Source organism: Lissotriton vulgaris, chromosome 1_1, assembly GCF_964263255.1.
Source record: "Lissotriton vulgaris chromosome 1_1, aLisVul1.2, whole genome shotgun sequence".
In the NCBI taxonomy this organism is placed as follows: domain Eukaryota; kingdom Metazoa; phylum Chordata; class Amphibia; order Caudata; family Salamandridae; genus Lissotriton; species Lissotriton vulgaris.
In genome coordinates, this window is record NC_141685.1 from 794,650,242 (window position 1) to 794,673,059 (window position 22,818).

General features: G+C 43.8%; 1 protein-coding gene across 2 annotated transcripts in view; it reads left to right on the plus strand.

Annotated features, from left to right (window-relative positions):
• SEC16B (SEC16 homolog B, endoplasmic reticulum export factor) overlaps window positions 1–22,818 on the plus strand; it is a 407,021-nt gene that overhangs the window by 326,800 nt on the left and 57,403 nt on the right. For both annotated transcript variants that reach the window (XM_086956511.1, XM_086956518.1), the window contains exons 22-23: window positions 14,318–14,446; window positions 17,575–17,695. In XM_086956511.1, the coding sequence (XP_086812637.1) occupies window positions 14,318–14,446; window positions 17,575–17,695 (250 nt within the window). The remainder of the gene's footprint in view (window positions 1–14,317; window positions 14,447–17,574; window positions 17,696–22,818) is intronic.

Below are 22,818 nucleotides of genomic sequence, written 5' to 3' on the forward strand. Positions count from 1 at the left end.
ATTACAATTGATTGTAAAGAATACGTGTCATGATTCTGTAATTTATAGTCATGGAGGAGATAAAACTTCCTTGGATTTAGTAATACAATCTTTTCGGTGGCCATATGTTCGTTCTCATGTACAAGAATATATTCTTTCTTCTCCTATTTGTGTACAACATATGTCATTACGTTCTACATGTTTGAATATTTACAATCGCTACCGGTGACTCCAGAGCCTCCGCAGATGGTCTCTACAGACATAATAGCACAACTGTTATCTTCTGAATGTTGACCAGCAGTGGCTTCTGTGGATTTCTCTTAAAAAACTGCAAATTTTTCTCCTTTGACCACATTACCCACAACAGTGGAAACGGCTCAGTTTTTCACCTATATTTTGTTATTCATAGGCTGCCTCGTGCCATTATGTCTGACAGAGGTATTCAATAACGTTCTCATTATTTGAAAGCTCTTTGTTATACTTTCAGAATTTAAGAAGCTTTTTCTTCTGTTATGTTCAGTCAAATACCAGCGCATGCCAAAGTTTAGAACAGTATCTTCGATGTACTTTAGTGCAAGCAAACATATTTGGGTCTCCTGCTTAGTCATAGTGGAATTTTCATATAATAATGTATTTCATAGTGCTTCAAAGGTTTCATTCTTTTATTTTTGCAAGGTTTTCAAACAAAAAAATGCTTTCTCTTCAGATTTACCTTGGATTGCAGCAGCTACTGATTATAAGTTTCAATTACAGAAACTGAGACAACTTACTTCCGAAAGCTTATGCTGTTTAAAGATCATGATGATGGAACCTGCTAATACGTCAAAATAAAAGTCCCTTCTTTTTTTGTGCCAGGAGATAAGGTTTGGCTGTCTTCCAACTTTCTTCCAGTTCATACATTGGCAGTCAAAGTTCGACCATGATTCTTTGGTCAATTCATCAACTTAATCCTGCGGCCTTCCAGTTGAAATTGCCCCACACTTGAAATATTCATTCTGTTTAATTAATTTCTATTGAATCCATGTGTTCCTGATCCTTATCTTTGGCTTCCACATGAACATCGGCAACCATGGAATAAAGACAACCAGAATATGGATTTCCTGAAGTTTTTGACGCTTGGATTTTAGGGGTTGTCTTCAGTTCTTTATCCACTCGAAAGGCTGTCCATCTATTGTAAGATCCTGAGAAGATGCGTCTTCTGTTCATCTTCCCCTACTGATCTGCCATTTCTTTCAAACACATCCTAAAAAGCCAGAGGCTTACGAAGATTGTGGTCAGAGAAAGGCTGTGTGCACAATGTGCCATGAGACAGCATGTTGCTGAATTCCGCACCCAGTGCATAGCTGGTGTCCTCGTAGCCTGTGCCATGTTGATAAGTCTATTATTGCAGTCACCTGGTAAGTTGGGGATAATAGTTGGCAGAGACAGTGGTGAAGCTGCGGAATCGAGCAGCAGGTAAACGATGTCAAACGTAGTCCTCTTCTTCACTTTTTTATACCAACACCATGATTCTGAGGGCAGAGGAGTGGTCAAGCCTCTATACTACCTTTTCCAAGATGGTGGTTTGGCCAGAGAATTCTCTTGGCGTTTCCAAATTCAAGGCACAGCACAACTCATTCCTATGATGTCAGTTCTTATTTCGAGCATACACAAAGGAGGCAATCGCAAGAGGAAAATGTTCTGCAGTGCATTTGTTCCCTATTTTCATCAATTACATAGTCAACTTGTCCTCTATTTTTGCCCTTGCTTTTTGCTCATTGAAGGTGGATTCCATTTTGGATTTTTCCTCTGTCTGTCCCTTCTCTCTTTCTGATGCCCCAGTAGAGTCTACTACTCGAACATAAATATCCATCTTCAATCAAGAAATTGAATTACCAAGGAGTTTTTCAATCTAGTGTTTTTATTCACTTAACTGGGACCCTCCTATTGAGACACTTGACACCCTTTACTGGATGTATGACGTAACAACTCGTGTTATTACAACGCGTGCTGTTACGTTGCAGTCGTTACAACGACTGAATGTTACCACGCTATGCCTTTACAACGCAAGTCTTTACATCGACTTGCGCTAGGTGGCGTGCTAACATTAAAAAAGGGTAATTTACTATTCCAACTTCAGTCCACTTATCAGTAGGGAAGGTGTTGGGATAGTAAACTACACCATTTTTAATGTTAGCATGCCATCTAGCGCAAGTCGATGTAAAGACTTGCGTTGTAATGGTATAGCGTTGTTACATGCGGTCGTTGTAACGACAGCGATGTAACAGCATTGCGGTGTAATAACCCCGTTGTAAAGGATGTTTCCCCCCTTTACTTGTGTTATACTGTGCAGCGTGACACAGTGGCTACTGGGAGGTGTCGCCCTTTCCTTGTGCAATCAAGAAGGAATCTGAACAGACCGTAGCCGCTTCCAGCTCATGACCATTCTACAAAGAAATTCAGGTGGAATCAAGGACCGAATATTTATCTTCGGATTAGAAGATGAAGTATTTAATCCTTCAATATCCATGCGTTGTTTATTCCCTTTAGCCTTTGTGGGACTGGCCTGATATTTATGATGGGCCATGTAACAGAGATTTCTCTGGGCCACTAATAATGAGAGCATTAAAACTATGGTTGTTGTCATAGTTTTCTTTTGATCCTTCAAACCAAGAAAATCTTCAATTTCGTTTTTATTATATGGGAACAAGTATGTTGGCTCGGGAAAACATGCTATTTAGAATGCTGTATGGACTCCATGGATGGTCATTAGGGATATCCACTGGGTATCTAGTACTGCTCCTGCCTTGGCCTTTGTTATTTGTGTTACCAGTGGTGACTGGTATTTAAAGGTGGAGGGTCCAGACGGGGGGGCTTGGGGGAGTAGGGAATAAAATAAAAATGAAAATACACACTCACCTGTTTGCCGCTGCTGCTCATCGGCACCGCCTCCTCCTCTGAGTCCTCTTCCTCACTTCCAGGGCAGGAAGCAGGATGAACTCGCCCCCCAGCCTCCCGATAGCCAATCACAGCACTGCAATGCAGAGTTGTTATTGGTCTGCGTACCGTGGTTCGGCGCTCAGCCGGAGAATGAGAGACTGGGCATGTTCTCCATGCAGTCTGTAATGCAGCCTGCATGGAGAACATGCAAAGTGCTCATGGCGGTTTGTTCAGCCCGAGACAGCCGGCCAGAGAATCCTGCGCTCTTGGAGTGGGCAAACCACTCCTCCCCGGCTCTGTTAGCAGAGCAGCCCCTCCCCTACCCAGCTGAGCAAGAAGAAAAATAAAATGATAATAACGATGAGGTATTATCATTTTTTTTTTCCTTTTCCTTTTTCGACCTATACAGTGGGGCGACGCTCCTCCGCCTTATTGGAGAAGCTGCCACTGTGTGACACTACCCTTTATTCCCCTTGTTTTAAGGATCATGAACACAGCGGCAGGAACAGAAAATAAGCAGGGCTATTAAGCAGTATATTCACATTTTGTAGGTCCCACTCCGTGCCTCTCCCAAAATCCCTCAGCAGCAGATGGGATGCTTTTGACGGATCGTAAACTGGGCTTGGGGACAATCTTTTGATGGCTTTAATGGACAAAGGGTGCATGATATCACTTCCACAACCCCTGTCGTTTTGATCAATTGACGTTTATGATGAAGGCTGTACCTGTGCTCTTCCAACGCTTTCATTTTTGTGTGTTTTCCTCCATCCCACTTGAACAGTTATCTTCCCATGGTTAATTTCCTGCGTGCTAGCAGTGTGTTCATTTCAACCATCTCACCCTCCCCTGAAATAAAGATGCCTAAGTGGGCTCTCGAAAGTTCTAAAAATTATTTTGAAATATTTTCAGATTGCAACAATGTGTCGGAAATGTTTATAGTTAGTGTCTCTAAAATTTTTATGCAAGGTTTCCCCTGGTGTCTGTTTGTCAGGGGCAGCTAAGGAAGTCGAGGAGTTATTCCTCTGATATGTGTCTTGGAGGCTGAGCAAAGCATGTGGGCAAGCAGCTGTCAGCGGCTTCCCGGTGTGTTGGCCACTTCGATTATGTTACACTTTGTCACTGCCCTAGTTATGTTGCCGGTGTTGCCTGGCTGCGATGCCTATAGAGTGGTTTAGAAGCCCTATGCCCCTGAGGAGACTCTGCCTACACAGCTTATGCAAATAATGGTGTTCCTCTTTGAAGGTAGACAGTGGTTGCCTTGATAGAAGGGAGTGCAGACACCAGTGGGGTCACTTCCTTGGGCAGACCTACATATGGGCAAGAACATCTTCTCCCATCTAGGCCCCAAATCCTGGAACGCACTACCTGTCCTTTCGCATTAGCTGGTTTCATTGTACTGTATTGTGTTTTCCTTTTTTTCTTCTTGTGTCTATCCCTGGCGCCGGGAAACTCACTGCGGGTAGCTGTTGCGCATTACAAGTTCAAACAAATAAATAAATAAATAAATAAACATCAGGTTTTAAGCCTATTTTTGCTGGTGCCTTTTAAGCAGCAAACAGTTTAAGACTCGCCCCTCCCAGCCTCATCCGTGGGATCTGAATTGGGGCTTTTGTGTGGACAGCATTCAAACCCTTTGCTCAACAAGGATGTGGGTTCTCATATGCACTGTTTGTGCTCCGGCTTTCAGTTCCATAAGGGCAAAGGAACTACATACTTCATAGAATATCAAAATTTGCTGTTCCCCTAGTAAGGTGGCTTGGACATTGAGCAAAGCATGTGGTCAAGCATCCGTCAGTGGCTTCTTAGTATTATGAAAAAAAGAAAATTGTAGTAGGTGTTCATGAACAACAAAATAATAAGGCATCATAGAGCATCCAAAGCGGTGTTTCCAAAAGGATACATTGTACTGAAGTAGTGAGCATGCAGTGTCCGTATCATCAAAAACAATAAAACATTTGAAGGAGGACTTGACGTCTCCCGAAGCAGCCATCCCATTCAGTGACAATGACACACAGTGTCCAGCAACAAGGCAAATAAAGCACCACAAGGCATTCAACCTGAGGTGTATCATGAATCAGAAACCCCAGACACAACATACGTACCTCCCAAACCCAAATTATCACTCGCGTCCACCTCAGATCCCAAATAATAGAAGCGTAACCAGGGACCCCAAGCTTTGCTAAATTTCAGGAACATCCCCTGCTCTATATGTGACTCTCTCAGTGGCCATGTACATAGCCATGCCTGAGTTCTATTCATGCAGTGAGGGGACCATACCCCCAATATTTGGCTACATATGTTTTTGCTACGATCAATCCCAAATTACAGAACAGGACAGGAGTTGAGCCCTCAGGACATCAATCTCCATTCCCGGAAAGACATATTCTGCGTCAAGTGGGACATCTACCTCTAAGAAAGCCTGGAGTTGTTGGACCACCTCAGTTCAATAAATCTGGATGAAGGGAAAACCCCAAAGTGTGTGCAAAACGTTCCCTACTTTTGCACTCACTGGAGTGGAAATAGTAATTTTTACCCCTCCGCTATCCAACACTTTCCCTACTGTTGCACGCATTGGAGTTGGAAAAGTAATCTTTATCGCTCCGCTATCCAACACTTTCCCTACTGTTGCTCTCACTGGAGTGGTAATAGTACTTTTTACCCCTCCACTATCGAGCACTTTCTCCACTTTTGCACTCACCGGATTGGGAATACAATTTATTACCCTTTTGCTATCCAACACTTATCCTACTGTTGCATTCAGTAGAGTGGAAATAGTAATTTTTACCCCTCCGATATTCAACACTTTCTCTACTGTTGCACTCTTTGGAATGGGAAAAGTAATTTTTGCCCCTCTGCTATCCAACACTTCCCCTACTTTTGCTGTCTCTGGAGTGGGATTAGTAGGTTTTACCTCTCCGCTATCCAACACTTTCCCTACTATTGCACGCATTGGAGTTTTAATAGTAGTTTTTAACCCTCCGCTATCCAACACGTTCCCTACTGTTGCAATCACTGGAGTGGGAATAGTAATTTTTACCCCTCCGCTATCCAACACTTTCCCTACTGTTGCACTTTTTGGAGTGTTAATAGTAATTTTCACCCCTCCGCTATCCAACACTTTCCCTACTGTTCCACTTTTTGGGGTGGTATTAGTAATGTTTGCCCCTCTGCTATCTAACACTTTCCCTACTTTTGCTCTCACTGGAGTGGGAATGGTAATTTCTACCCCTGCGCTATCCAGCACTGTTGCACTCACTGGAGTTGGAATAGGAAATTCTATTCCTCCGCTATCCAACACTTATCCTACTGATGCATTCACTGGAGTGGGAATAGTTTTTTTTACCCGTTTGTTTCCAGCACTTTCCCTACTGTTGCACTGATTGTATTGTAAAATGTAAGTTTAAATATTTTTTTAAAGTTTAATGTTTTAATTTATTATAGAATTTTGTTTTTTTTATATTTCAAAACATATTTTTATTTTTTTATATTATTTTACACTTTTAACATACATTAAAAATAATAGTCTATTAATTGTTTTAAAGTAAATATATATGTATACATTTTCATGTCTGTGTGTTTATTTTTTTAAGTTTATTTGTTACATTTTATTAAAATGTAAATTAAATGTTTTCTATTTTGTTAATAATATATTTAATATATTTAATGTATATTATGATTTTATCCATACTAATATAATAAAGAGAGAGTCCAAACCTTTGAGGCGGGTAATCTCAGGAACCAAAGCACCAATCACAACACCCAATACAGCGTTGGAAAGGGCATTTGCAGCAGAAGGACATAGGCTATGCAGACGCCCACCATATACATTTAAAAGGTAAAAGAACCGTGCCAGCAAAGTAGTCCCTTGTGGGCGTGTCTGCGTTGTGCTGTGGGCGTGTGCTTGGGGCATGACAAACGCTGGGGGCGTGTGGGACATTCCTCCCTTCATGTCATGTCTCATATCGTGTGCTAATCCCACCCTGCTCCATTTAAATACCCCTGCACCCCATAATCATAACCCACCCTTACTCCTTAAAATACCCCAACACCCTTAAACACTAACCCATCTTAACCCTATAAATATACCCTGTACCCCAAAACCCAAACCTATCCATAAACCCTACAAATACCCCTGTACCCCAAAACCCAAACCTAGCCCTGAACCCTATAAATACCCCTGTACCCCAAACCCAAACCTACCCCTGAACCCTAAAAAGAACCCTAAAAATACCCCTGTACCCCAAAACCCAAACCTACCCCTGAACCCTAAAAATACCACTGTACCCCGAAACAAAAACCTACCCCTGAACCCTAAAATACCCCTGTACCCCAAAACACAAACCTACCCCTGAACCCTAAAATACCCCTGTACCCCAAAACCCTAACCTAGCCCTGAACCTCAAAAATACCCCTGTGCCCCAAAACCCAAACCTAGCCCTGAACCCTAAAAATAACCCTGTACCCCAAAACCCAGACCTACCCCTGAACCCTAAAATACCCCTGTACCCCAAAACCCTAACCTAGCCCTGAACCTCAAAAATACCCCTGTGCCCCAAAACCCAAACCTAGCCCAGAACCCTTAAAATACCCCTGTACCCCAAAACCCATACCTATCCCTAAACCCTAAAACTACCCCTGTACCCCATAACCGAAAACTATTTTTTGTTGTATATGTATGAGTGGTAAAAGCATATAAAATGTAATGCCATGCATTATAATGGCATTGCGGAGTCATGGTACTTTCGTAATGAAAGTATGCGGAGTGATGGTATGCAGAAAGAAAGTTACGGAACAATGGGTGTTTACCCTCCCGCGGTAAGTACATTGGTGGCACGGCGGCCCATATCTCCAGCAACATACGCATATTTTTTCACCACCCATTTGAAAAATGCACAGGTCTCTCTCATTGATGGCCAGCACCGACAAACACTTTTAGACACACCTCCCGCCACAATTTCTAGAATTGCGAACTTTAGAGCTGAGGAGCTACGTTTGAATCTCTGCATCAGCTCAACATCCTGTGATTCCAGGCAAATCACTTTGTCTCCCCATGCCTACCACAAATGAATGTGTTCTTCTGTAATGTAAATTGTGCTCATGCCATGTTCTCAAGTTCGCGCTACATAATATTGCAAGGAAAAATAAAGTAGGGAAACTCGAGTTCACACACTACTGAACGCACACTCTTAAGGGCATCAGCAGTGCACTGCGAATCGGAGCGTTTCACAGGCCTGTCACAGATAAGAAATGCTATCAAAACGAAATCCTACAAAACAATATACTACTGGCCGGCAGCAATTCATACCCGGACAACGTCGGGACAGGCTGCTTGTATTTATATAAAAGTCAATATTTTATACATCTTTATTTTTTACAATGCTATTTTTTAGTCTATATTTTTTACTTACCTGTTTAAGTATAGGAGTCGATATTTTTGTTGTGTATAATTTTTACTCAATATTTTTAACATCAATATGTTTTACATCGATGTTGTGTCAATGAACCATTTATTTTGTAGCCAGAGTAGTTACCAAACAACTCTATGGTCTGAAAGATTAACGGTATCGTGCATAGGGTTCCGTGATATAGAGGAGGATATCATCTAAGTAGAGTGAGATTTTCTCTTCCAGCGGGCTGGAGTCTGAGACCTGCAGTCCCTGAATATCAGGGTGTGTGTGCATCATGCAAGCTAGTGGTTTCCAGCATCAGAGCAAAAGGAGAGGGGACAAGTGGCCCCCATGCCTCATTCCCTGCTCAATTGGGAACGTATTCAAGACCACCCCATTCACTCTCACCACGGCCGTCAGGGCTTGATATAGAAGTGCCATCCACTGCCTATTTCTAGGACCAAAACCAAATTTCACCAACATTTGCTGCAAATAAGGCCAATGAATAGCATCAAATGATTTTTCTGCATCCAGCGAAAGATAGACTTGGGGCACCCTCCTACCTTGAACCTCCGCCAGCCAGATATGTGGTCTGCACAAGTTAAGGCAGGTGAATCTGCCTGGCATAAAGCCAGATTTGCCTCCCTCTATCAGTGGGGCTACAACTTTGATCAGCCTAGTCACCAGGATTGTGGCCAACACTGTGCTTGCCCTCCTAGTTTATTGCTGTTATAGTCACACGTTGGAGATCTGATGGCATGCCCCCCAGTCCCTCGCCTCACAAAACAGATTTAGAATGTGGGGGTTCTAATGTGCCCACGTACTGTTTGAAAAATTCAGCCATGGGACCGTTAGGCCCAGGGGTCTTCCTAGGTTTAAGTCTCACAATGGCAGCGTCTACCTCAGAGAGATCTGTATCCCTCAATATCCATGGGGACCTCCGTTGAGACAACTACTGTGGCCACTGTTGCAGGAAAATCCATATTTTGGTCAGCTCCCTGCAGCAAACATGCCCCTGTAAAATTCAGCATAACAGCAGACAAACTCTCACACTAGTTGAGTGTCAGTCATATATGATACTCCTGTGGTAGTCGTGATGGTTCACACCCATCGCTCTTCCGCCTCTTTTGCTGCGCCATGTCAGCAGTTTGCCTGTCTTATCAACAGTATCTCACAGATGGTAACGGGTTGCCAGTTAAGTCTGCCACGCCCCACCCTGGGCTAATTTCCCATATTCTGTTTGCAGCACCTCAAGTTGTTGGAGAATCTGTGGGATAGGATGCACGGCTTCAATGGTTTGCAACTGGTTTTCATGCTCCTCAGTCTGTTCCACATCGCGCTTCTCTTTACATGCAAGTATATTCTGTGCTCGGTCCCGAAGAACTGCTTTATATACCTCCCATAGTGTTAGGATGGACTTCACCGAGTCCACATTTTTATAAAAGTACAGTTCTGTGTCAATTTGTATTTCTCATGCTATGTCAGTATCTCTCAGGTCCCAAGCATTCAACTTTAATCCTGCGGACCCTACATGCCTCCTCTTCCCCACAGAGACCCAGAGCCGGGAATGATCTGATAATGCCTGTTCTAAATATTCTACCCTAGTTACCACCCCCAATTCGTCCACCAGAGCATAGACATAGTCAAGTCCCGAAAAAAAGCCATGCATCCCCGGATGGAAAAATAGGAGTATCCTCACACTCTAGGGTAACAACATCGATAAAAATCAGAAATCTTCAAATGGGAACTGCGAAGTGAGCCAAGAGTGTTTCGCGGGCCTGTGCCACCACCTGGCTAGAATGATCCTGGTTGGGAGCCATGATGTCATTGAAATTCCCCCTACAATATGCACAGACGGGGATGCCTCCATAAGTATTGTGACCACCTTATCCAGGATGGGATCTTGCAATGGTGGGGCGCACATAAACATGAACTAGGGTGAACACCCGTTCTCCACACATTGCTAAACTCTGATACATGTGCCATTGGGATCAATCCATATGCGGGTAACTTGAAACAGAGAGGTCTTCCTTATCAATAAAGCCACCCTCTGGATAGAGAACTAAATCTCTCATTCGCCAAAGTAGTGTATGCACCTCTAGTAAGAAATGGCAATGAGTCCCTCTCAAATGCGTTCTGTGAAGTAAGACCACATCAGACCTAAGTCTACGTATGTATTGTGACACTAATCTCAGCTAGTTAAAACTCTAGCCTCTCTTTCCACTAGTCTTATACAGTTCCCCTCTCTTAAGCTCTTTCATGTAAACAAGATCACTGTATAAATGCTTCTTCTGACAAAGAATTTCAGAATATCTTTTCCTTTAAATGAGAGGTCTGTGCCATCTTTGGACTTGAATTTTACTGAGTGGCAGTCAGGGATTATTTTGTCTTCATTAAGGGGCATTCTCCCTGGATAACAGAACAAGATGTGACAGAGAGATATAGAAGCACTAGGTTATTCTCAGATATTTGTATATCAAGTAGTCCAATTTTAAGGGATACTGGCAGCCAGTGAAGTTATCTTACCTGCTACCTGTGCTTCCCTCGCCAATAACAGTAATCAACCAGCAGCTTTGTATACTCTCTGAAAGCAGTTGCTAGAGCTCAGCCCACTCTAACATTTTTCTTCAGATAGATAAATCGTTATAGCTGCATGAGAGGTAAAGGGAGAACACTATCACTTGTTAACATCTCAATACAGTGTAACCAATGTGGTCACACAATAACCCCCTCGACAACTTATTCTAAGTTTAGTTATGTTTAATTATAAATGTAGAAACAATTCAATATACACCAATCACAACAAGATCATATAAAAATGCAGAAAGACTAAAATAAGTTGAAATCTCCTGAAGAGATTTACCCTATATAATACAAAGCAGACGACTAACTCTATGACGACGATAGAGATGATCAGGAAAAATAATTGAGTATTAAATTGCATCAGAAGATTTTCCAAAGTAATCATGAGCAAGCTGTCTCTCCCTACACTACCTTAAAAGGGCAACTCTAAACTAAGAAGCATTTTGTAAAGGTGAAATCAGAAAGGTGTCAGCGGTCGGAGTCTTCGGTAGAGGCATTCCAACCATGGGTCAAGTAGCATAAAGCCACACAAGCAGAATGATAGATCTGCTCTCAGTGACATCCTAAGATGACTCCCCTTTTCCCTCACTAAGGAGCCTATTAGGATGGCGGGCGGACGAAGGTGCTGAGACCGGCGGTCCTGCACCGGCGATTAGGATGCGACCGCCACAGTGGCGGTAGCATCCTCCATTCCCAGCATTGTGGCGGGCGGTGCTCACAGCACCGTCCGCCACAATGCTGGGAATGCACTGTGTGCATTGTCATGCACAAGGTGACAAGCACCGCGAGGTGCCTGCCACCATGTCCATGACAATGCAGGGGGGATGGTACCCCCCCATGTACACCCCCCACCCCCCAATACCATGGGGACCCACAATGGGCCCCCGAAGGCAAAATCTGCATGCCTTTCCTTGGCAGCAACGCCGCCACAGAAAGGCTTATTCCTGCTCCCATGCTAATATGGATGGCGACACTGCCACCATATATAGCCCCTTTTCTGGCCGGTCGACTGGGCGACCGGCTGAACACCGGCGGATGGTTTTTCCGTCTGCCGGGGTCCCCTCGCCATATTAATATGGCTGGGGAAATGGATGCCGGGCGGGGTAGGATGTAGGGCAGATCGCCACCGCCTTGCAGGTGGCGGCGATCCGCCCTACATCCTAATAGACCCCTATATTTCAGTGTTAAAGATCAATTGCATTAAAGGTGGATAATCACATGTGATCCTTGCTAGTAAATTTCTATGGCTCCCGCACTACTGGATACTTGCACCTACTTTCCCACATCGATAAGTTGCAACTTTGGTCGTCCTTGGTTATTCATCTCCTCTTCCATGAGAACTCGCCTCGTTGTTCATTACTGCACTTCTCTTTGTCAACTTTGTCTTCTCATTCCTTGCTATCTAATGAAAACAAACCCTTTTATGCTAACCAAAGAGGTTTTGTCCATACCTGCAGTGGAAACAAAATACAAGCCAAGGTATTTAGTGTGTGCATGAACTGAACTGGTTTCTCGAGGGCCACTCTAGTCAACTTTAACAGTGCACAGGGTTATAGAATATTTGCGCATTTTTACTTACGTGCACAATAAATGCAGCTTCTTAAGACACACATAAATTGTAAAAGATTACGAAGATGTCATTCTAAATGCACCTGCATAGGAATAATTCTTGTTACACGTATAAATGTTTAAACGTCGTTTACATATAAACATTCTGATTTATTAACCTCACTTTGGGACACATTTTGTTAACTTTGCCTGTCACATTATTATACAAATGTTACATAGTCCTTTATTAATCACGTCCTATGCACAAATTCTTCAAGTGAAGTACTTTAAATATGCAATACTCAAGGAGAATCTTATTTAAACCTGAGTATTATCTGTTTCTGAGTATTATTAATAATACTTATGTGAGTCTCATAAAAAATGTGAGCTAAAGGATCTAGATACATATTAAGTAGTGCAGTTGACAGCAGACAAAATTTATTTTTTTATTTTTTTATTTTTTTGAAAACCTTTATTGACATTTAAACCAAATACAAGTATGGGCCTACAACCCCGGGGGCCGGCCGCTAAGCAGTTAGATTAACAGAGAGCAATTTTAATCACATGCAGCACCTCGGGGAGCAGAATCTCCATGCTAGCGTACTCTTGGCGGATAAAAGATCTTTGTAGGTTTCTTAGGTTTCTTAGGTTTTAAAAAAAAAATGTATTGTGATTTCTTATGGAGTCTATGTTGCACCTGTGTGGGCTAAAATGGCCTATGTGTGGCATTCATGGGAGTCAGTACCTCTGTGACTATTTGCGTTAATGAGGGAGAGTACCTATGCGACCATTTGCATTCATGGTAGTCAGTACCTCTGTGACCAATTGCAAGGAAGAATTAGGAAGAGAATGGCGAGATCATCACCTGTTCATAAGTTAACACCTCAGGAAAGAAGGGAACCAGTAGGGGTCTCCCCTCAGGGAGAACAGTAAAGGCAAAGTCTCAAGGCAGTGAATGGGTAGTGTAACCTGTAATGCTGACACTCCTCATACTCTGTCCTGCTTCTTTACTTGGCAGATATTTTGTTTAAAAAAGATTTTCGCGAATAAGGACCAGATATATCGAAGGGTTTTGCTCATTCTATGACTATGGGAAATGTGTTCGTATATAAGGCCCTAAGTAACTATAGAAATTTCATTTTGAGACAGTCACCTCGATTTTTAGTACTCACTTGCAAATTATTTGGTATGTCAAAAAGCTATGCTCAGCCAACATGTTGAATTTCTCACCCTTAGTTTCACTTTGTCATTTTCTAGCCGTTCATGTGCTGATCGATTGTGCATACTCTAGTTAGTAAAAATGGGGCCAGCGTGGTTCCAACATTGTTGTTCTTTAGTTGCAAATTTGAAAATGGCGACACATAAATGAAAATTTCGAGAAACACCTCTCTATATGCCATAAGATTTTGTTCCAGTGCAGTCTCTAGTACCTCATCCTCCCATATATGCACACAAAGTGTGGCTCCATTATATTTTTTCAGGATATACAAATGTTATAAATTTACATGTACTCAATTTAGGAGGAACACGTTTAGATCGATAGGGGTGATCTTGAACATCTAGCTCAGATCTGGTCATCGTGGACCTTTGTGAAAGAGTGGTGTTTAAGAGTGAAAGGAAGACCAAGTCAGCTGGTAGAGTTCTGTAATGAGGAGAGGATTCATTTTGATGACCAACTCTATCATAGAAATGTAAAAAGATTCTGGGGAAAGCAGAGTTGCCTGTGGCCTCCTTAGCATTGTGTTTTTGGTGGTCTTTGCTACATCACTGGCTTTATATTGTGCTTTTTGAACTGTTAAGGGTTTGTGCATTGGTGTCTGATATCGGTTTTCAGTTACTGGATATTTGATTGAATGTTGCGTGATTTCTTTCCATGCAATCTCTGATCTTGTTTTACTTAGGCCTCAGGAACTGGTTGGTTCAGTTGGTTTCGCTCAAAATCTACAAAGGAAGATGCAGCGCCTTCACCAAAAATAATGCCCACTGGCGATTCTACCCCAGTATTGGACCCCAACCCGACAGCAGCGCAGGTAATAAGTTTACTAGAAAACAGATGATGACCATTTCTGTCATTTGGTTCGTGATTTAGAAAAATGTGCAAATTTCTATTCCCAATGGTTGAAGGACTAGATCAGGTGACTTTATCTGCTAATATTAATTGTTTATATAAGTGAATATATTCTATCAGTGTGCAGAATCTGCAGAATGAGGAAGCCTCATTGGGATGTGTTGCTCCCTTCCCCAGAAGCCCAAGTAATTCCTTTTTTATATACTTTACGCTGCAGATTATGTCACACCCACATAGTCCAGCCTATTTATTATGTAGTTGTATTATTCATCTCCCCAGATGTACCTCTGTCTTAATGACCATAAACACATATGGTCTGACCACAAGAGTAGCCTCTGGTTCCCCAAAGAAACACTGATAACAAACTGTTCTTTTTAACAGATTAACTGGTTCAGTTTAGATTTCCCTAGGAATCTGCTTTCTCACCCTGTGGTTTAACCGAAAAATTGTTGCCTATGGTCTGCATTTTCAAATGTGAGCAAACGATGCATATCTGCTTAAAGGATCAGCATATATTGATTGAGTTAATTTCGGTCTATGCGAGGCAAAACTCTGGTTGTCCCAGAATTATTTATGTCTGAGTACCTGAATAACATCGATCTTATTAATCAGTACGGATTTGCTCTGTTCATCAAGGTGAAAATGGCCTACCTATGTACACATCTGTGATATATATGACTGTCTTTTTTCACGTTTAACATATCTAAAATAAGGTATTTTCTTAATATTACCAGTCATCTGTGAATGGTGCAAGCTGTTGTAGTTTGAAGCTTTTTAACTGTTCCAGAGTTTGCCACAGTTTGTCTCATTATTACTGAGATAAGGCCCAGGCTGCTCAGAAAACCTCTGTTTAGGTTATTTCTAGTCTGAACGAATGTGACCATGTAAATGAAAGTTGTAACACCTTGAGATATTTGCAGGTGACCAGGTCATTTGCATGTTTAGAAATCTATTTAAGGCTATGCTCCAAAAATATTTCAGCACACATTTTTTCTTTAGAACCCCACTTTTTTGGAGGTCCCGTCTGGTAGATCTCCCCTAAATGCGATTGCTGCCTTTGTGAAGAAAAGGGAAAAGGGACAGGTTTTCCTACCCCTTCTCTTAGTTGTACCTACAGAAGTGAAGGAGTGCTTGGAATCCAACAGACTGTTAGTTAATATTTTTCTGTTACAAGGAAAAAGATAGTGGGGCCCTGCCCGCAATCATCAGAATCTTTGCACATAAATCTTGCTTTTGTATAGTAATTTGTATGCATTAGGTGCTAATTGTATGGAAAATAGGTAATAATCAGCTCCTCTGTGGCAACAAATATTAAAGGTTGTATAAAATATAGATCGGAAACATTGTGCATCACACAAACCTAACATTTAAGTCTAAAACACTCAAAAAGCCTTGTGACATCATATTGTTATTAATGTTAATGACCACATTTTGATGGAGATGGGGATATCTGCCAAAAAAGTGGTGGCTAACATGTAAATTAATTTCTATCCCTTTAGTGGGGATGCAACAAATGTCCTTCTTTTTTTTTGGGGGGGGGGGGGGGGGGGGGGAGAGGTGTACCATTCACAACATTTCAAACCAGGTTTGTTGACGAGCCACATAATGCCTCCCCATAGCTGGAGAGCAGAAGCACTTAGCTTATTGTCCAAACAGGCACTATGCCTCCTCAAGTATTTCGTTTCTCTTCGTTTAATCTATATAACTTTTCTTCCATAGTAGTTCTATAAAGCAGGTAGTAGACCCCCATGCCTACAACCGCAAGCTAAAAATAATGCTTTCATTTCAAACTTTTTTGGAAGCATGTAAGTATCAGTTGTTGTTACTTTTGCATCGCATTAGCATGGAAGTTGAACCCTTTTACAAGTTCATTCTGAATAGTCTTCAATTCTTCAGATCCATGGACACTGCTAACATTCAGCCAGAAAATGGCCTTGAGATGAAGTAATGTAGCACAGAAGATGCCGCACCATTTGCCCACACAACACAATCCATCAGCACGGCATTCAATTGCACAAAAAAGAAGCAAGAAAACACTCATCTATTTGAAGGACTGATTTTCTGGCCCTAGTGCATTAATGCTAAGGTGACACATTCTTTGCACCACTTAATGTACCTGTATACCGACCACGTTAGGGTGCATTAGTCCTGGAATGCATACTTCAGTTGTAAAAACACATATAAAAGAGTGCTACACATCACTGCGTCCAACATCAGACGTACACCAGAGTCTTATTCTAAGCTGCCTTTTCTGTCTTGAAATGGGGAGGCAAACTGATAAGGACTGCTAGAGTTAAACATTCAAATCAGTTATTTGATTCACTTTATTGATTATTGTTTGCAGCAGTTTTATATGTGAGCTGAAAAAAATGTGAGAGTTTCTTAATTAGCTTCTCTGGTTTAAATTGTCGATAATTCTATATATATATATATTTTTGTGTGATTTTATGTGTACTGTTGGATTTAGTATTGTTTGTATTTTAAGAGCTTAGAAGCTTGATATATTCCAGCAAATCTCTGTATTAAAAATAAAAGAAACAAAATAAACCAGTGATACACCTGCATTAATACCACGCGAGAAGCTTCTCTGTGAGCAAAGAAGTGCTGACAGCAAAACAGGTACCTGTCGTCCAATCACATAAATCTATCAACTCACAAGAGGTTGGCCACTTACTAAACATAATGACATGTGAATAGAGATGCTTCTCACTCACCTGAGAGACCTTCAATAAACGTAGACATTCCAGCAGCAACATGGGGACTCAGGCTTAGAATCATGAAGGGCCGCTCTATGACTGACCACAGAGATATTAACGAGTTCCCTCTCCGTTTTTCTGGGGAAATGAATTAGCCGCTTGCAAGCCGTGCCTGGGGTGAGCCTCATGCCTTTGCTCTTCTGTCTTTGGTCCAAAGCTCGCATGCACAGACGGGCATTTACACTACAGGGCAGAACGAAGAAACTGCAGATCTTAAAGCATCTCTAGATGGCAATGTGGCAGTATTAACACATGTAATAAATACAAATACATACCTCCCAAAACTTATTTCATTGAAGAAGTGAAATGATGATGATCTTTTCTCTGTTATCAGGGGGAGTCTTCACCCCTGCCTCTGCCCCCACCACCAGCAGCTGACAAAATTAACTCGGCGCCACCCCCACCAAATGCCCTGCTGTCGCAGTCTGCAAGGAACCCCTTCTCCAGGACCGCAGGTAAGTCTGACACCAAGAGCGCCTCCAAATGTTATCACCTGCCCGTCCTTTCCTATCTGATGCGCCTTGATAAGCCCTCCTCTCTCTTTGGAGACATGGCTGGAATGATTTGTGAAGTGTGAGAAACACAAGAAATTCAGATGCTAAGTCTAAAACTCAAATCCTTCTCTCTGCAGTCTGTGTCTCAGGCCTTCCTCCTGTGATTTCTCTGAGGTGTGATCTGTCTCCTGTGATCTCTCTGAGGTGTGATCTGTCTCCTGTGATTGCTCAGAGGTGCGATCTGCCACCTGTGATCTCTCTGAGGTGTGATCTGTCTCCTGTGATCTCTCTGAGGTGTGATCTGTCTCGTGTGATCTGTCTCCTGGGATTGCTCAGAGGTGCGATCTGCCTCCTGTGATCTCTCTGAGGTGTGGTCTGTCTCCTGAGATCTCTCTGAGGTGTGATCTGTCTCCTGTGATCTCTCTGAGGTGTGATTTGTCTCCTGTGAAAGCTCTGAGGTGTGGTCTGTCGCCTGTGATCTCTCTGAAGTGTGACCTGTCCCCTGTGATCGCTCTGAGGTGTGATCTGTCTCAGTCACTCAGTCACGGCCGGCATGACTTGCAATTGGGGTGGGGGGGGGGGGGGTTAGGGGGTGGAGGTCGCAGGGGATCGCGGAGGGGGTGGTTAATTAAAAAAAAATACAACTTACCTTCGCCTCCAGTCCCGCTTCACATCTTCTTCTCAGGCGTCTAAGGGGAGGCCGTTTCTCCATGCAAGCTGCATGAGAAAACAGGAGTGTGCGTATGACTGGTTTGGTCGGCCTTGCGGCCATTCCCAACAGTCAGCGCCCACAATAGTGGGCAAGCCACTCCTCCGCTGACCTGGAGCAGGACCGCCCACCCGCCCGCCCCCAACCCAACCCTTCTGCTTTCTCACACTGCGTGAACCAGAAACATAATATGGTATTAATAATACCATTTTATGTTTCTGCTTCTCGCACTGCGAGAAAGCAGTGGGCGCTCCTCCGCCCACATGGAGGAGCCGCCCCTGATCTGTACCCTGTGATCGCTCTGAGGTGTGATCTGTACCCTGTGATCGCTCTGAGGTGTGATCTGTCCCCTGTGATCGCTCTGAGGTGTGATCTGTACCCTGTGATCGCTCTGAGGTGTGATCTGTCCCCTGTGATCGCTCTGAGGTGTGATCTGTCCCCTGTGATCGCTCTGAGGTGTGGTCTGTCTCCTGTGATCGCTCTGAGGTGTGATCTGTACCCTGTGATCGCTCTGAGGTGTGATCTGTCCCCTGTGATCGCTGGTGTGATCTGTCCCCTGTGATCGCTCTGAGGTGTGGTCTGTCTCCTGTGATCGCTCTGAGGTGTGATCTGTACCCTGTGATCGCTCGGAGGTGTGATCTGTCCCCTGTGATCGCTCTGAGGTGTGATCTGTCCCCTGTGATAGCTCTGAGGTGTGATCTGTCCCCTGTGATCGCTCTGAGGTGTGATCTGTACCCTGTGATCGCTCTGAGGTGTGATCTGTCCCCTGTGATCGCTCTGAGGTGTGATCTGTCCCCTGTGATCGCTCTGAGGTGTGATCTGTCCCCTGTGATCGCTCTGAGGTGTGATCTGTCCCCTGTGATCGCTCTGAGGTGTGATCTGTCTCCTGAGATCTATCTGAGGTCACTGGCGTAATGAAAACTGAGGGGACCTCCCTGCACAGTATGTAGAGGGGCCCCTCCGGGCTCAATCAGGAGCTCTCCGGCCAGACTGCAGTGCCGATGGGGCACCCTGGAGCTTGGGGCCCCCCGCACCGCGGGGGCTGCAGGGGCTAGTGTTACGCCCCTGTCTGAGGTGTGATCTGTCCCCTGTGATCGCTCTGAGGTGTGATCTGTCTCCTGAGATCTATCTGAGGTCACTGGCGTAATGAAAACTGAGGGGACCTCCCTGCACAGTATGTAGAGGGGCCCCCTCCGGGCTCAATCAGGAGCTCTCCGGCCAGACTGCAGTGCCGATGGGGCACCCTGGAGCTTGGGGCCCCCCGCACCGCGGGGGCTGCAGGGGCTAGTGTTACGCCCCTGTCTGAGGTGTGATCTGTCTCCTGTGATCTATCTGAGGTGTGGTCTGTCTCCTGGGATCTATCTGAGGTGTGATCTGGGTCCTGTGATCACTCTGGGGTATGATCTGTCTCCTGTGATCTCTCTGAGGTGTGATCTGTCTCCTGTGATCTCTCTGAGGTTTGATCTGTCTCCTGTGATCTCTCCGAGGTGTGATCTGTCTTCTGTGATCTCTCTGAGGTGTGCGCTCTGTCCCCTGTGTTTGGAGTGTAGCGTAGTCTGTGTTTGCTGCATTTGTCTATAGGTGCAGTGGTGTCTTCTGAGTTCCTCTCTGGGGAAAAGCCAGTTTCTCAGGCCTGCATCTTTAAGGTTTAGCCTGTGTCTCTTTCTCTGTGGCATAGCCGGTGTCTCATTGTGGTCCGGTCTTTGCCACACAGTTACTTCCCACGGCTGAAGCATGTGTCTCCCACATTTCTCTTTGGGGTGTAGCCTGTGTGTCTTGTGTTTTTCTCAGATGTAGCATGTGTCCGACTTTTCTATTTCTAGCCGGTTGCATAGCCTTTGGAGGCGTAAACTGTGTCTGCTGAAATCCTCTTGTCTTTTCTGTCCCCCTTTCTTGGGTATAACTTGTGTCTGTAGTGTTCCCGACTGGTGTGTAATCCATATATATCGCAGTCCTGTCTCATAGTGTACCCTGTCTCTCCTGCGTTCCTCCCTGGGACATGGCCTTTGTTTCACACGCTCATCTCTGAGGTATAAAATGTGTCTCAGGCCTAACGCACTGGGGTATAGTGTTGGCTCCTGCTTTTCTGTCTGAGAGGTAGCTAGTCTAGCCTGCATTCCTCAGCGCGGCATAGCCTGTGCCATTTGCGTAGCTCTCTGGGGTGTTCTCTGTGTTGTTTGTTTTCCTTTCTGAGGTTGCGGCCTGTGTCTTCTGCGTTCCATCTAGAGGTATAGTTTGTTTCTCTGGCTGCCCTTTCTGATGTGTAGCCTTTGTCCCTCCATCCCCCACTCCCATCTGAGTTGTATCCTATGTCTCTTACATTCCTCTCTTAGGTGTAGCCTGTGTATTTTGTAGGGCTGGGGAAATATTCCAGCAAAATGCAAAGCATGCAAAATCTGCTTTGGAAATTTTGCATGATTTTGTAATTTCACTGAATTTTGCTTAGCTATAAGACTTTGGATTAAGATTGTTTATATACAGCTTCCCGGGCACACACACAGATAGTTTTTGAGCTTATCGCAGCTGCACCTGAACACTTCACAGGTCTTTAAAGGACCATTTACTTGTTATAGAGGCTTTGTTGTTTTTCACCCCGTCTTAGAGCCCCTGCATTTCCTCTCTGCCTATTGCTGGAAGAATTACCCTCCTACATTTTTGGTAGCCCCCCCCCCCCCTTCCGAAATGTGGTTTAGTTGCACCTCTGGTAGTCATGTACCCTCATCTTGTTTTATTTTTAGTGCATAGTTTTTGCCATAGCACCAAATAAATCTGCGAGAAAGCGCTTTACAATGGGAGTTCATTTGAAGTTATAAAATAAAGCAGTGGCGAATGGAAGAGGGTGGTACACACAAGTAGGCATCAGTCATGTACCAACCGGCACATTCATGGATCACACAATAGTTAAAGTAATGCATTGATGCAGGAGACTTACAGCTTAAAACTATATACAACACATAACAAATTGGACAACGGATTATATTAAATACATGTCCAGAAAAGTATTCTTCCAAATGTCTTCCTTTATTCAATGAAGACTTTAAAACATAGTCAGGGTGATTGAGATACAGCTGACGCGTTTCGTCCTTGTCAAAAGGACTTCTTCAGGGCAAACAGATCTTTACTATAATGTCTATCTAGATAGATAAGCCATCAAGTAAGGATGTAAAAGATGCGTCCGTCCTCCAATATATTATATTAAGAGTTATGGTTTATTGCCTTAGAATAAAAACTTTGGACGAACGGGAATGTAGTAACTTCCAATCTTATTAATTCTAATCCCAGGTTAGGGAGAATGAAGGACGCCGGTGGTCTCCATGTGGGAAAGACTGCCTCGACTGACTCTGGTCGGTTACAGCATTGGGCAATTATCTTTGCACATCCTTCATTCTCCCTAACCTGGGAATAAAATTAATAAAATTGGGGGTTACTACATTCCCGCTCATCCAAAGTTTTTATTCTAAGGCAATAAATCATAACTCTATTAACAGTGCACAGGCTATAATATATTTTTAAAGCAAAAAATATGAGATAAAACATGGGTGCTGTGCTGCTTAAAAAGTAAGCGGTTGCAGGTCAGCATGTCGAGCATGCTTTCGGAGAAAGTAATTTAAGAAAGTAGTGCTCACAGATGTGGAGGATCGGTTGTATAATAATGACGCCAAGACTAAGATTTATTATCTCTGAGTGCCAGGAGCTCGACCCGTTTACACTGAGTGCGAGCGGCGATCTTAAAATGGCCGCCCGCACCTTCCTAGCATTCCTTGGGTCACGCTCATAACAACTAGAGCGCAACGCCACATATCTCCTCCCTTTGCCAGAATGGAAAAGGACAGGTCGGGGGGAGGGAACAAAGGAATATGTATATACATATGGAACAGTCTTATTTGGCTTCCATGTCAAAGTCCTCAAATCTCTTCGGTACTCTGACCAGGCTCCCCAGTCTGGTGCGTGATCGCGTTGGGGTAACATTCACCCGTTGGTCACTCACTGGGAGTCCCTTTTCTCCAGCCTCACTGGGCTGCTTCCCTTTTCCTCTTCCGTTGGTACTTGGACTCAGTGGCTCGGACTGGTCAGCTGCTCCCAAGCCGCCATCCCCTTCCGGGGTGTGCTGACCTTCACTCTCTCGGCTGGGCGAAGTTGGGCTCTGTGCTCCTCACTCAGGTGTCTGCATCATTTCTGGCTGATTTCCTTCTTCCCTTGCTACCCGTCTCCTTCCTTCCACATCTTCCCACTTCATGATTGTTGCATCTTGCCATCCCGTCTTGTGACCATATTTTCCCGTCACTCAGTAGAGCTGATCGGGCATATGGCTCCACTACTTGTAACGGAGGGCTGAACTTACTGTCACCTTTCTTCTTTAGCACTGCCTGTTTTA